The sequence below is a fragment of the Sciurus vulgaris genome, assembly GCF_902686455.1.
Source record: "Sciurus vulgaris genome assembly, chromosome: 2".
NCBI classification, from domain to species: Eukaryota; Metazoa; Chordata; class Mammalia; order Rodentia; family Sciuridae; genus Sciurus; species Sciurus vulgaris.
This window is the reverse complement of record NC_136462.1, coordinates 179731355-179744878: the sequence shown is the minus strand read 5'-3', so window position 1 is coordinate 179744878 and position 13524 is coordinate 179731355. Positions and strand designations below refer to the sequence as shown.

General features: G+C 53.6%; 1 protein-coding gene across 1 annotated transcript; it reads right to left on the bottom strand.

The window, feature by feature from the left end:
• Positions 1-1107: 1107 nt before the first annotated feature.
• Positions 1108-11834, bottom strand: BPIFA3 (BPI fold containing family A member 3; the record flags this gene model as incomplete). Its single annotated transcript, XM_079129726.1, has 7 exons — positions 1108-1254; positions 1721-1795; positions 2140-2224; positions 3130-3279; positions 4049-4156; positions 5824-5974; positions 11711-11834. 7 exons carry the CDS (start codon positions 11832-11834, stop codon positions 1108-1110), a joined length of 840 nt encoding a protein of 279 aa, XP_078985852.1.
• Positions 11835-13524: the final 1690 nt, after the last annotated feature.

Sequence of the window (13524 nt, the reverse complement as noted above, 5' to 3'; positions counted from 1 at the left end):
TTAAAATATAAGATGCCTAAGAAAAACGCGCATGCTCGAATAGCGCAATGAGTGTCCAGGAACTGAACGCCGCTCCCTGTAACCAGCACCCGGTCAGGAGACAGTCTGTGACCGCAGCTCCAGAAGCTCTCCTGGTGGCTCACCCTGGCCCTGAGGAGACCACTATCCTGACCTTGAGTGTCATGGATTCGTGTTGCAGTTTTGGAGCTTCGTATCCTTGGGAGATGCGACCTTTCCTCTCTGTGTCTGGAGTCTTTCACCTAATTTTATGTTTATGAGGCTCATCCACGTGACTGTGAAGTTGTAGGTGGCTTCATGGCCATTGTCGGCATCAGAGAGCTGCTGTCCCGCCGGATAACTGTGGTTTGTTCCCTTTGTTGGCCGACATCAGGGGAGTGTGACTTCCGGGCAGCTGAGCGCTGGGCTCTGGGGTCAGGCGCAGCCTGCCCTTCGGTGCGCATGCGCATTCACTCCTGCTGGGGACGCAGCGCAGCGGAGCTACAGCCAGCCTCCCATGGGTAGCTGGCCTGAGTTCCCTCCCACCGGCTGCGTGCCCGGACTCGGGTCGCTCTTCCTCCTGCAAGAGTTTAATGACCACCTTGCAGATGGAGAGGCCCTAAAGGTAAAATGCGTTTTCCCAAGCAGAGCTAGTGGGTCCTGAGACCAGAGTCATCCACTCATTTAACCCCAAACCTGTGCTGAGCTCACACCGTGGGCGGCTGGGGACCCACTGGTCCTATGTCTTGTAGGGTCTGTACCCTCGAGGAACTCCTAGCGGGCTGAATCTGATTTGAACCCAGGTCTGTGTGGCGGTTTCTGCCTTTCCACGGTCACCCTTTCTCTATAATCTCCGCTTTGGAGGTCTCGCCGTCACATAATAGGTGCTCAGTGAATATGGGGTGAATGAGGGCGGGCGATCTCGGGCCCTCTGGCACTGAGTGAAGACGGCAGAAGACAGGGCCAGAGAGTTTCCTTTGCGCTTTCTGTGCCAATGAGCAAACCTACAGATATTTGTTTTCCCCGGCCACACAGAGGGGACAGTGCACCCTTCAGAGCTAGTTTATTGTGGAAGAGGACAGGATGTGCACAAGGCCTAAGGTCAAGTTTCTAGGGGCAGCAGAAGCCCCATGCTGACGGGGACTTCAGGTCCCGCAAGGTGGAGTCTCCTTCCAGTGGATGGCAGGCAGCTGGAAGACCCTGGAGCCTGGTCTTGCCTGCATTCACGATGGTCAAGTTGGTGAGCAGTGGCTTGTTCTGTAAGAAGACGGGGCAGACTCAGTCCCAATTGGCCCTCCCAACCCACACTGCAGGGGACTTCCCTCCACCCAGGCTGACAGGAGTATTCCGCCGCTTTTTCCAGATGACTCCTACTCATTCACTTCTTGCCCTCTACTTAGGAGACCAGACCTCCCTGGTGGCCAAGCTGAATATGGCTGCCTCCGCAGGAGCAGGGCTGGGCGGGGCTTGGGGCGGAGCCTGCACTCCCTCCTGGATTGGCTGGAGCTCTTGGGAGGAGCCAGAATCTGTGGTGTCTTGGAGGTTTGGGTGACTGGGCAGGGTTACCTGGTAGGGGTCCCCCCTTCTGTCCCAGCTCTCTTGGGGGCCCATAATGGTCCTCATAACAGGGTCAGCACACGCAGACACCCCTCGGCAGGCCTCTCGGGGGGTGCGGGGGCCCTTGTAATACTTGCCAATTCTGAGAAATCCTCCATGGATGGACCAGACAGTCAACCACGAGGCCCTTCAGCAGTTTCACATCCAGCTGTCTGAGGATCTCGCCCATCAGAGGACATACCTGGGCCACCAGCAGAGGGAGGGTCGGGCCAGGGGCTGGAAAGGAGCACTGGGCTCCTGTGACCTCCACTGGAGTTCCAGCAGGATGGTGGCAGCCTGGCTGTCACGCAGGGCCGTGCTCTGAAACCCCAGTTCTTGTGACGGCTCTGTGGGAGGGGCTGATGCTCCCCATGCCGGGAGGGGATGTGAGGCCCCCGGAGGCCGAGTCCGGTGCCCAAGGCCACACCGGTCACACTGAGATGTTTCATTGAGGTTTTCAGGTTTCTAGGTCGCTAGGTCACTTGCGTACCTGCCTGATCCCCAGATTCAAGGGTGCCCCGGTGCAAACGTGTTTCGCAGACTCACCTGACTTTCCACCAGGTGCGGGATGATTTTTTCCAGGTTATCTTTGAGGCTGTGGAGGAAGTGTTTCATCTTGGGTGGGATAGCCCTAGGAAGGGGGGTAGATCACAGAACAGAACAGGTCAATCCGGCATGCCACTGTCTGCGTAAGTATTGCTGTCAGCTATAGCCCAAGGGGAGCTCAGAGAGGTGATGTGACTCGCCCAGGGTCACACAGCAGGGAAGTGTAAATTCAGTTAGAACCACCTCAGGAAAGCACCTGGGAGTTCATGGTCTTTCTCTACGCTGTCCTCCCAAGAACATCCGGCATAATCTAGACATTCACTGAACATCAGATGAAGAAATGTGCAGACATTCTTTGAGCTACTAAGTGTCCAGCTTTCTGGAACGACAGATACATCATGGCACATCTTGCCCTCAAGGGACAATCTCTTGAGGATAGCAGACTTGGTCAGGCATTGAACTTCATTAAGGTCTAATTAAGCCCTAACTTTTGTCTTGTTCACCCCCGGGCCCTGGGCCTTAGGCATGGTGCCTGGCACAATTATAGATTCTCAGGAAATACTCAAATGATGAGCGATGGGGGGAGACTTTAGAGAAGACAGGAAAGGCACTGGAGGCAGTAGGGTTGGCATGTGCAAAGGCACTGTGGTAGGAAAATGCATGTTGTGGAGGAGTGGGTCCTTTCCAGAGCCTGGAGGGTGAAGGGCTGTAGAGTCAGGCAGGGGCCAGGGCAAGTGGGGTTCAAGTGACATCTGGGAGTTTGCTCTTCATCCTGAGGGTGTCAGAGAACCCGGGGAGGTTTCAAGCACTGGCTGGGGGTCTATGATCAGATTTCGGTCTTAGAAAATTCCTCGTGGAGAAGGGAGCAAAGGAGGAGAGGGACCCGTCAGGGCATGTGGCAAACGAGCCTGCCCTGAGGGGTGGCAGAGGTGTCACCGCACAGGGACTCGGGCGGAGGAGGTTGGGGAGGGAGGCTGCAGTGGGCCTCACTCGGTCAGGACTGTCGTGCGGACGCTGCTGGGCTCCACGAGGCACTGGCCCATCACCAGGTCCCTCCGGCCGTACTCGTCCTTCTCCAGCCAGAACTCCACCGTGAGGCTCATGTGTTCGTGCGTCTTCATGATGTTGTTGTTGAAGGGCCTGAGGGGGCGGGCAGGAAGGGAGGACACAGGGAGTGGACACAGGGAGTGGAGGGCACCCAGGAGCCAACAGGGGCCCGCCAGGTTGGCCAAGGCCAGCATGCCCACCGCCAGGCCTTCCTCTGGCCCTCCAGTCCTTCCACAAGACCAGGCCCAGTTAACTCCGGGGCCAGCGATCAAGAGCACGTTGGCTCTCAGCCAGGGACTTTGTCCCCGTTTGGTGCTGGGTGGGACCTGGGGCCTCCGCACGCTGGACACTTGCTTCCCCAGGGAGCCACAGTCCCAGCCCCAGGTGCCTGAAAAGTCCTCGGCAGACCAGTGTAGGAGCCTTCGAAAGTTCAAAAGTGGAGCGTTAATCTCCATTTTAAAAATCCTTCCCTCTTAGCTTGAGCCCCCCTTCCTTGGGGCAGCGGATGTGACAGGCTGGTGTGGACCAGAGGGTGGTGAGGGTGGATGAGGGGGCGATTCAAGTGGCCCTCCCCTCCCCTCTGCTTTTGTCAAGCCCCGGATGGTGAGCTCACATAGGTTTAAATGAGCAACCAACCTGCCTCCACTGAAAATGATTATCATTTCAGTTGGAAAAAATTAAGGCTCAGAGTGGAGTGACTTGCCCCAAGTCACACAGCATGTGTGTTCAGAAGCTGGAATGTGAATTCATATCAGAATGATCTGGATTTCCTAGGCTACCAAATCCCACCCACCGGAACCCCAGCTCCCGGTTCCCAGTGAGGACCACCAGCACCTTGCAGATGCCACTCTGTAGGACTCACAGTCTCAAGTCAATGTCGAATTCAAGTGAGATGTTCGCCAAGAACCACTCTTTATGGAAAGAAATCTGGATCCCGCCACAGTCCAGCTGAACATTGGTGATGTTGATACTGCACAGGCGAAGGGCAGAGATCCGAGCTGGTGAGGGGCCTCGGGGCAGGCAAAGCCTTGCCCTGCCGCCCCGGGTTTGGAATCAGAGCCTGTTGTAGCTGCTCTGGGGAATGAGCGGGGCGTGGAGCCCTGTTCCCAGAGCGCCCTGAGCAGTTCCATGCACATCTGGTTGGTGCCACCCACAGCCCAGCAGTGATGAGCTGCAGTCGGGACCCGCTCTGCTCTCCCCGCTTGGTGGAGGGCCCACCGCTCTGCCTGGAGCCCAGACCCTGGGGCTGACTGGCTTCTCTCTGCCCCTCACCCCATTCCACCCCCCGCAAAGTCACGTTGGCTGCGTTTGCAGAACACGTCTCTAGTCTGGCCACTGCTGGCGTTCCCTCGAGGTTCGGCCCCTCTTCCTGAGGAGGCTTCTCTTCCTCCTTGGGCTCCCTCTCCACGAGGCAGTCCGAGGGGGCCTCACCAGCCCCCCAGTATCCACGGAGTCTAGTGCTCTCGGACTCCCGGCCCTACAGGGTCTGTCCCTCCCTGTCGCCACAGCCTCGTCTCCTGTACCCACAGGACTCTCCTCAGCACATGAGTCCCTGTCCTACCTGGGCCCTTGGTGGCTACCGCCTGCTCGGCCACGTGCTCCCGTCACCAGCTCTTGTTGCTCCTTTCAGGTTTCTGCTCAAGGGCTACCTCCTGAGCAAGGTCCCCTGGTTCAGTCCCTCACTCACCTGCTAAATCCCACCTGCGCGGCACCACCCACTCCCTGAAATTAGTGATTTTCATCTGGTGGTCCATCTCAAGATCCCAAACAGCGGCCTCCCTCCACCTGGTCTGTAGATGCTTTCCCAGAACTCGGCCCAAGCCCTGGGACGTAGTAGATGCTCAGTGAACAAGGATTCATTGATTAAAGGGATGAATGACGGGAAGTGACCATGGCACCTATACCATCGGGAGGCCCTGCTGTCGACTACTGGTGCTCATTAAAATGGAGAGATTAAGTCACAGAGAAGGTGGCCCGAGGGCAGAGGACACTGCCCAGGTATTGCTGGTGAGCAGCCCTGAGAGTTGGAACCAGAGAAGCCTGCTTCTGCCTGAGGGAAGGAGTGACAATGGATGTGAGTGGGACAGGTCCCTTTCTGCCAGGTGAACTGAGGCGACTAAAGACCGAGTATCCGCGGCGTGCCCCAGAGAAGTTCACGCATGATTCTCCCAGCGTCCCCTGGAGGCAGGGACGATTATCGTACCCATTTTACCGATGAGGACTCAGGCTGAAGCTCAGAGTAGGCAAATGCTTTGCCCAGAGCCACACAGCTCTCAAGCACTGGAGTGGGGACTCAAGTGCCTGACAGAAGACCCAGCATCATTTGGCAACCCCGATGTTTGCCCAGGCTGGACCCTGGACCCATTTCACAAATGAGTCCAGAATGGCCAGGCAACGCCCCTGAGGTTGGTGGATTTAAATGCAGCACGTTTACTGCAGACCTGTCATGTTAGTTACCCTGCTCTGCCACCTCCCCAAACAGTCCCTTGCATGGGCCCCATGTCCCTGTCCTGGCCCTGGCCTGCTGCTACTGCCGCCTTCCCTTCTGTCCCTCCTATAGGCCTGTCCCCATCCTCCCGCTGCCCTCTGACCCCAGCGCCATGAAGGTTCCCAGCCCAGGACGGGATTCCGTCTCACCTGATCTCTTGCTGTTGCTGGATGTTCATGCCACCGATCAGCCAGCCCACCATCCCCGGGGCCATCTTCCCCGAGACATTCAGACTGTCCAAGAGGTGGATGTTCTGGATTCGGCCCTCTGCGTCGTGTTTCATGAGGCCCTGGGCAATAACTGGAAAAAGACAGGGGACCAGTGACATTGCACAGTGTCCTGGAAAAGTCGGGGGGGGGGGGTGTGGAGTTCGGAGGCCCGGCCATCGGCCTGCTGGGTGACAGGCTCAGTCATCCTCTGCCTGCTGAGTGAGGGGTTCCTGTCGCCCACGCCAGTCCACATCCTTTATCTGTGAAGTGACACTTTTCAAGACTGATGTCAGAGACAGACAAAAGCTGCAGGGGTCTCTCAGGTGCTGGCCGAGTGGAGGGCTTTCTGGGCCAGAGTCCACCTGCCCCGTGTCTGAGCCAGAGCAGAGCTGACCCCCTGGTGCAGATTGCAATCGGTGTTGGGTGAAGAAAACGACAGGGGGGTAAACGTGGGGAGAGTCACCGCACGTCACCTTGCGCCACCGTGGAATGAATCTCAGGAGCCTGCAGAGCTTCCGGCAGAAAAGAACGGATTCCCCAAGGAGGGACTTGTCCCAGCCGTGCACATGGCTCTAGAGCCTGCCCAGGATGGGCAGGCCCACTCAGGCCGCTCCACCTGCGTGGGTGTGGCACAGAGAACCCTGGGGAACCACAGCAGCTGTGCCCTGCCCCTCCTCCAGGGCCAGCCTGGGGCTCCTTCCCTGCCCCTGTCTGTCTGTCGCCTACACACAAGAGTGTCTGCAGTCACAAATCTGGGTTCAGATCCTGGCTCTGTCACTTCCCCGAGTCCTGCTCTGCTGTTTGCGTGGGAAGGGAAGGACTAACTCCGCCGCCCAGCGTCCTGGCCAGCAGCCCTGAGACCCTCACGCACTCCTCCGCCCGAGGTGTCCCCGAGCATCTCCCGGGTGCGCGGCACCAAGGACACATGCCTGCTAGTAGGAGAGACACACACTGAACATCTTCAAGGGAGCGTGGACTCTAGGGGGCTGGGACCCTTAGCAGTTCTCGTTAAGGGTGAGCGTGGCAGTCGGCAGGCACCCACAGCTGCGGACCCGATTCCTTCCCTCCCTCCCTCCCTCCTTCCTCCCCTCCTCGCTCCCTTCTTTCCCTCCTTCCCCTTCATCCATTTATCCACCCATCCATCCACTAACTACCCAGCATCCTATTCAGCCACCCACTCGTCCATCCGTCCATCCATCTCAACCCTGATTTGCTTCAGACGCTCCCTCCATTTCTGACCCACATGAGGCCATTGGTGACCTGAGTCCTCATCACCCGGGACTCACCCTTGGAAACCCTCTAAGGTTCAAAACTGGCGTGTGACCTGGACTAAGCGGAGGATCTTACGTCCCATGTTCAAGGGGAAGGGTTCCTTCTCCTGTTGGAAAGGAGCAAGACAGCCCACAGCTCCCGTGGCCACTGGCCATGCTGGGAACCGGCCTGGGGAGGAAGCGACGATGACGCAGAGCCGAGGCGTGGACGGAGTCCAGCCTGGATGGAAGCTTGGACCTGGAGCCCGTCCCAGATGACCTTCCGTTTTGTGAAATGACTTTTTGCATTGCTTACACCGGGTTGAGCTGGATTTCTGTTTCTAGGTACCCTGACAGGTTCACGGGGGCGACTGTGGTGAGCCACGCGTTCACGCTGGAGAAGCAGCTCGCACACGCTTTACTGGAGCCTCACAAAAACAGCCTTGTAAATTAACATCCGAACAGCACCTGCTGTACGGATGAGGATGTACCAAGGCTGCACACCAAGGTATTTGACAGTCTACGTGAAACAGACACACTTATGGCAAGTCATAAGATGGCACGTTTGGATGAGGGAACATAATCCAAAAATTCTAAGATTTTTTTTTTTTTTGTACCAGGGGTTGAGCCCAGGAATCCTTTACCACGGAGCCACCTCCCCAGTCCATTTTTAAATTTTTTATTTTGAGACAGGTTCTCACTAGGTTGCTGAGGCTGGCTTTGAACATGCAGTCCTCCTGCCTCAGCTCCTGAGCTGCTGGGATTATAGGTGTGTGCCACCGCATCCGGCAAGGAATTTCTTAAGAAATAGAAACAATGATTGAATATCTCATCTCACAAAAACTTCTTGCCCAAATGGTTGTATGGAAGAGTTTAACCAATTTTTTTTTTTGTTAAAAGGAAAGAAAGAAAAAAAGGAAGGAAGGAAGAAAATTAAAAAAGAAAAAGACACTAAATTCATTCTCTAAGGCCAGTAGAACTTGTCTAGCCTCAAGGACAGTACAAAGAAAAAAAATTGCAAAGTAGTTTTACATATGAAAAATTGTATTTAAATCCTAATTAAAGACTGGGAAGGACAGGGAGGATGGGAACAGAAAGAATTTAAACCAGAGGCATCAGAACACAGGTGGGAAGAATTAATACTGGTTTTTGTGATAAAGCAAGAGAAGTATTGGTTACAGCCATCTGTTTCAAAATACTAGAAAAGTATGAAACTTCCCAACATATAGATTTTTTTTTTCCTTTGGCAGTGCTGGGGGTTGAACCCAGGGCCTTGTGCTTGCAAGGCAAGCCCTCTACCAACTGAGCTACCTCCCCAGCCCTTCCCAACATGTAGAAATGATGAATGTTTGAGGAGATGGAAGTGTTTACTCCCCTGATTTTATCATTACACTTTATATACATATATGCATCATTGTACTATACTCTGTAATTGTGTACAAATACTACATCTCAATCCAACATTATAGTAAATGGATTTCTACTCTAAATAAAAAGAAAAAGAAGGAAATTTTCTAAAATTCTAAAACACCTATTAGGTAATAAAATCTGACAGTACTTTGTTATTCATTTCAGAGTTGCTGGGATGATTCAACAGCAGAAAATTGATTAATACAATTTATTACTTAAGGACTAGAGGGAAAACTGGTTATCGAATTCAGAAACACATGTTAAAGATCAAGACTGACATGATTAAGAAAAATTCCTAAAACCATGAATTTAAGAAACTCTGTTAATGCAATCAAAATTTTATTCCAAAAACCTGCAGAAAATATGCTGTGGTGTGGAGAATTCTAGATACATTCCCATTCCTACAGAAGGCCCTGGCTACGAGAAAAAGGTGCAGGAAGAAAAAGGGACCATGTGAAAACAGATAAAATTGTCACTGCAGGTGACAGAATTATCTGGAGAATCTAACTGAAGAAACAAGACAATTTATTTGAACCGTAAGAAGTCAGCAAGGCTTTTGTATATCGTTAATTTTTAAAAATCAAAAGTTTCCCCCCATCTTGACCTGCAGCAACAATGAGAAAACAGAAAATTAGCATTTACTGTGGCAAGAAAAACTACATATTGTCTCAGAATGAATTCAACAAATCATGCTCAAGACATTAGTAGGACTTTAAAATCCTATGATGGCACAGAAAGTAAAATTAAAAAAAAATTAAGTGGTATAATAAGTTAATGGCTGAGTGGCCAGGACCTCGGATGGCAAATTTTAATTCTAAATTAACCAACAAATTAAATGGAACCCTAATCAAATCTCCAGATCAATTTTTTTTAAGGAACTCAATACACTCTAAAATTCATTTGGAAGAATAAAATTCTATCAGCTAAAACTGCAGTCTCTGAAGTATTATGTTATCGATGTAGAAATGAATGTATGCAGACAACATAGAGAACCCGGAAGTGACTCTCACATTTGGGATCTGGTCTTTTAAGAGATGGGTGGGGAGCGCTGTCTCATTCTATGCACAGATTGGAGTTTGTTGTCTGCCTCACAACAGATATGCAGAGAGTCTGGGTGGGTTAACATCTCTAACACAAAAGGAAAACTACAAAGCTACAGAAAGACCCAGCCTGGTGGTGCATGCCAGTAATCCCAGCGGCTCGGGAGGCTGAGGCGGGAGGATCACAAATTCGAGGCCAGCCTCAGCAACTAGTGAGGCCCTGAGCAACTCAGCGAGACCCTGTCTCAAAATAAATAAATAAATAAATAAAATAAAGGGTGTGTGTGTGCTGGGGATGCGACTGAGTGTTTAAGTGCCCCTGGGTTCAATCCCCAGTACCAGAGAGAGAGAGAGAGAGAGAGAGAGAGAGAGAGAGAGAAACCGTAAGATGAGATATTGATGAGTTTGGAAATATTTCTGTTCAGGAAGCAAAGTTAATTGATGACTATGAGGAGAATGACAGTCAATCCTCTAGCCATGGTTTCACATCCAGATCCAATCAGCTGTGGAATGAAAATATTTGAAAAAAATAGTCTGTATTCAACTATTCTTTTTCTTGTTGTGGTTTCCTAAACAGTAGCAACTATTTACATAGTAAGGACAACTGTTTACAACTACCTGTGTACTGTCAATCATTTAAAATTTATTTATAGTATCTACATGGTACTAGGTTTTATAAGTAATTTAGAGGTATTTGACAGTATACAGGAGGCTGTGGGTAGGTTCTCTGCACATACTAGACCATTTTGTATAAAGGACTTGAGTGACTGCCGATTCTGTTATCTGCAGAGTCTGGTCCTGAAGTGATACCCCATGGGTGCTGAGGGACCTCTGTATTTGCAATGTTTAAGTCTAACAAGGGACCGATGGCAAGCATCTAGTAACATCTCACAATCAGAGAGGATTTTTAAAAAGATCAGGAAAGAAAATAGAAAGAGGAACAAGAGAACAACGGGGAATTCAAAAACATCAAAACCTTTACCAGAATCATGATGCGATGCTTGATCTTCCCGCGCCTGGCATAAAGCCAGGCAGAAACAATCAGACCTCACTTCCCACCTGTCACAGTGGCAGAGCGCTAGCAAGCCGGGCTCGTGCACTGAAATGCGTCTCCCTCTCCCCCCACAGCGACGATATTTGGAGAGAGGACCTTTAGAGAAGTGAATGAAGTTCACAGAGGCTGTAAGATCAACCCTCATCTGCGGGGGCTGGTGTCCTGGTAAGGGGAGGAAGAGACACCTTTGTCTGAAAGGCTGAGCAAGGACACATGAGGAAAGCAAGCATCTGCAAGCTGGCAAGGGAGGCTGCACCTGAATCAACCCTGCCAGCTCCTCGAACGTGGACTTCCAGCCTCTGGAACTGAGAAATACATGTCTGCTGCTGGAGCCCCTCCCCCAGGGCTGCCGCATCTGTTACGGTAACCCAGCAGCAGGCAGAGCTGGCTCCCCTCCAGCCGCAGGGCACGTGGGGGACAGGCATGCTCCTTTGTTACTGGAGCAAGGGTCGGGCAGTTCGGCTGGCCTAGAGGACTCCGGTTGTCAGGATGAAATCAAGCCTACCCTGCTCTAGGGTGCCAGCGTCTTCCTTCTGGACACCGCGGAGAAATTCTCCCCTGGGCTAACGGGATGTGGCCAAGGGCATTCATCTCAGTGCACTTGACCACAGTGAGAAGTTAGAGCCAACTCCGAGTCCACCCCTAGCGTGACCACCAAGTAGACTGAGCTGGAGGAGACCGAGGGACCTCTCTCCACCAGCTGAGGCCACACGGATGTCACCAGCACCGTACAGAGTGGAACCGTTAAAACCAGAAGGAGCTGCCCGGGCCGAGCAGTTTACCACCTGGACGCGTGCTATTCCAACACCCTGGTTGAACACCCTGCAGTGCCTACCAAGGCCACCAGGGGGCGGGGACGAGGGACCTGGGAGTGACGCCCTGTTCAGGGTGATATGCTACGAATTGACAAATGGATACTTCAAACTCCGATTTCTATACTTGAAGTCTAAGGGGGAAAAAAAGAAAAAATTAAGTGACCCGAGGTCACCGGGCAGTCAGCGGTGGGACCAGGCTCTGCCCTCCCACCCCTCTCCCCACTGTGGACAGCAGGCGGAGCCCAGGACGGAGCTTACTTCTGGCCAGGGTAGATTTGCTGTCTGTGTAGGCTGTGGCCAGGCCAGCCCGAGGCTGCTCCTGCAGTGCAAAGGGCCAGGCCAGCACTCCAAGGAGGACAAGGAGCCTCCAGAGTGGACTCATCTTGGTTCTGGGACCTGCAGGTGTCAAGAAGGGTCAGACGGGGCCCGGGAAGATGGCTGCGCGGGTGGCCACCAGGATGGATGGGCACATGGCTTTCTGTAGGAAGATGGCACCAGAGTTAGCCCCCAGCATGCTGTGGGGAGGTGGTACAGCGGACTCTGGCAGCTGTGCCCAGGGCTCGCTCACATGGCAAGCAGGTGGAACGCTGGGGGCAGCCAGGGCCCCCGCGGGGGGCTTGGTTGCCTGGAGACACCCATCAGAGCCCACTGTTGGGTCATCTCTCCCAGACCCGACACAGGAGGGGTGTTGGTGGCCCTTCAGTGAGGACATGAATGAGCGAGTGGGTGGGAGTGCTGACCCTCCACTGTCCAGCTGGACTAGGATTTTCTTCAGGGCGAGAAAATCAACCTCTCCTTGCCGCGGTTCTCGGTTCTGAGGACTCCAGCGCTAGTGAATGTTCTCGAGTGCCCGAATCCTTACCAAATGCCAAGCTTCTCAGTGGGCACAGGGTGTGTGTCCAATTGGTCCTACAGTGTCTGCCACGGGTGGCACGTGGGAGTACCAATGAATGCTTGGCACCGGTGACAGGATGGATGGGCAGATCTATCTTCCTGTGCGAGGTTCATTGGGGGAACAGAGAAGCTTGGGCCCTGGGGTGGGGAGGGGTGTCAGAGAAGTCAGTTCAAAGCCCTGTCCCCTCCCAAGGCTTGGCAGTCCACCCGGCGGTCCCAGTTCCAGCCCTTAGAAGTTGCTCCCAACTCCTTTCTCGTCCATACCTCAGGAGATCCCGCCCACTCTTCCAGAATCTGACCACATTGGGCAACTCCTCAGCCATCTTGGTCTGAATCATTGCAAATGGCCTGTTTCCCCAGGTGGGCCCTTGCCCCCCACAGCCCTTCCCTGCGCGGAGCCCGAGCAGTCATGACGACCTGGTTTGGACCTGCCCCTCCTCTGCTCAAAGGCTTCCTGTTACACCGGAGCACAATCCTCTGTGTGTGCCTTTCCCCGGCAGGACCGGTGCCCCCTGACCTCCCTCTCTTTGCTCCTGCCGACACAGGCCTGGGGACCTGGGCCCCACAGTCCCACTGTGGCAAAGGCCTCTGTTCCTGACCCTGTGCTCTCCAGTGGACACTGGGACATCGTCGGGTATGGAGGGTCCCACTCAGAGAGGAGACCACAACGTGCCCTTTGAAAATTTCCCAGAGGGCCTGGCGCCGTGTCGGGGTGACGTGCTCTGGTTCTGTAAGAGGCGCGGGGAACCTTAGCTCGGGTGTCGGCTTTCGGCTGGGAGGCCTGTTTCTCAGAACTCGCGCTCCACCTGGGGATGTTTGTAGAATATCGGTTACTTTCAAGTGTACTTCCCTAACCTTCCTGGTCTTGTGTAACCAACAAGAATTTTGTTATTTGCTGTCAATAAAATTGGAGAAGAGTGGGCACCAGTGAAAGGGACCCATCTGTTGTCCTTGAGCCCTCGGGCGCCTTGGCCCAGGGCTGGCTGTGCACCCTGCCTCACCACCGGGTTTCTCAGGGCCACAGCGTCTTGTGACACAATGACCAGAGGGTGGAGACTCCTGGATGCGTGACAGAAGAGCAGAGTTGAGGGACGCAGGGTTCTTGCTCAGGGGTGAGCCCTGAGTTGGGGCCAGCTCCCCGGGGTGCCTTGGAGTCACTCAGGTCAGGGTTCAGCTTC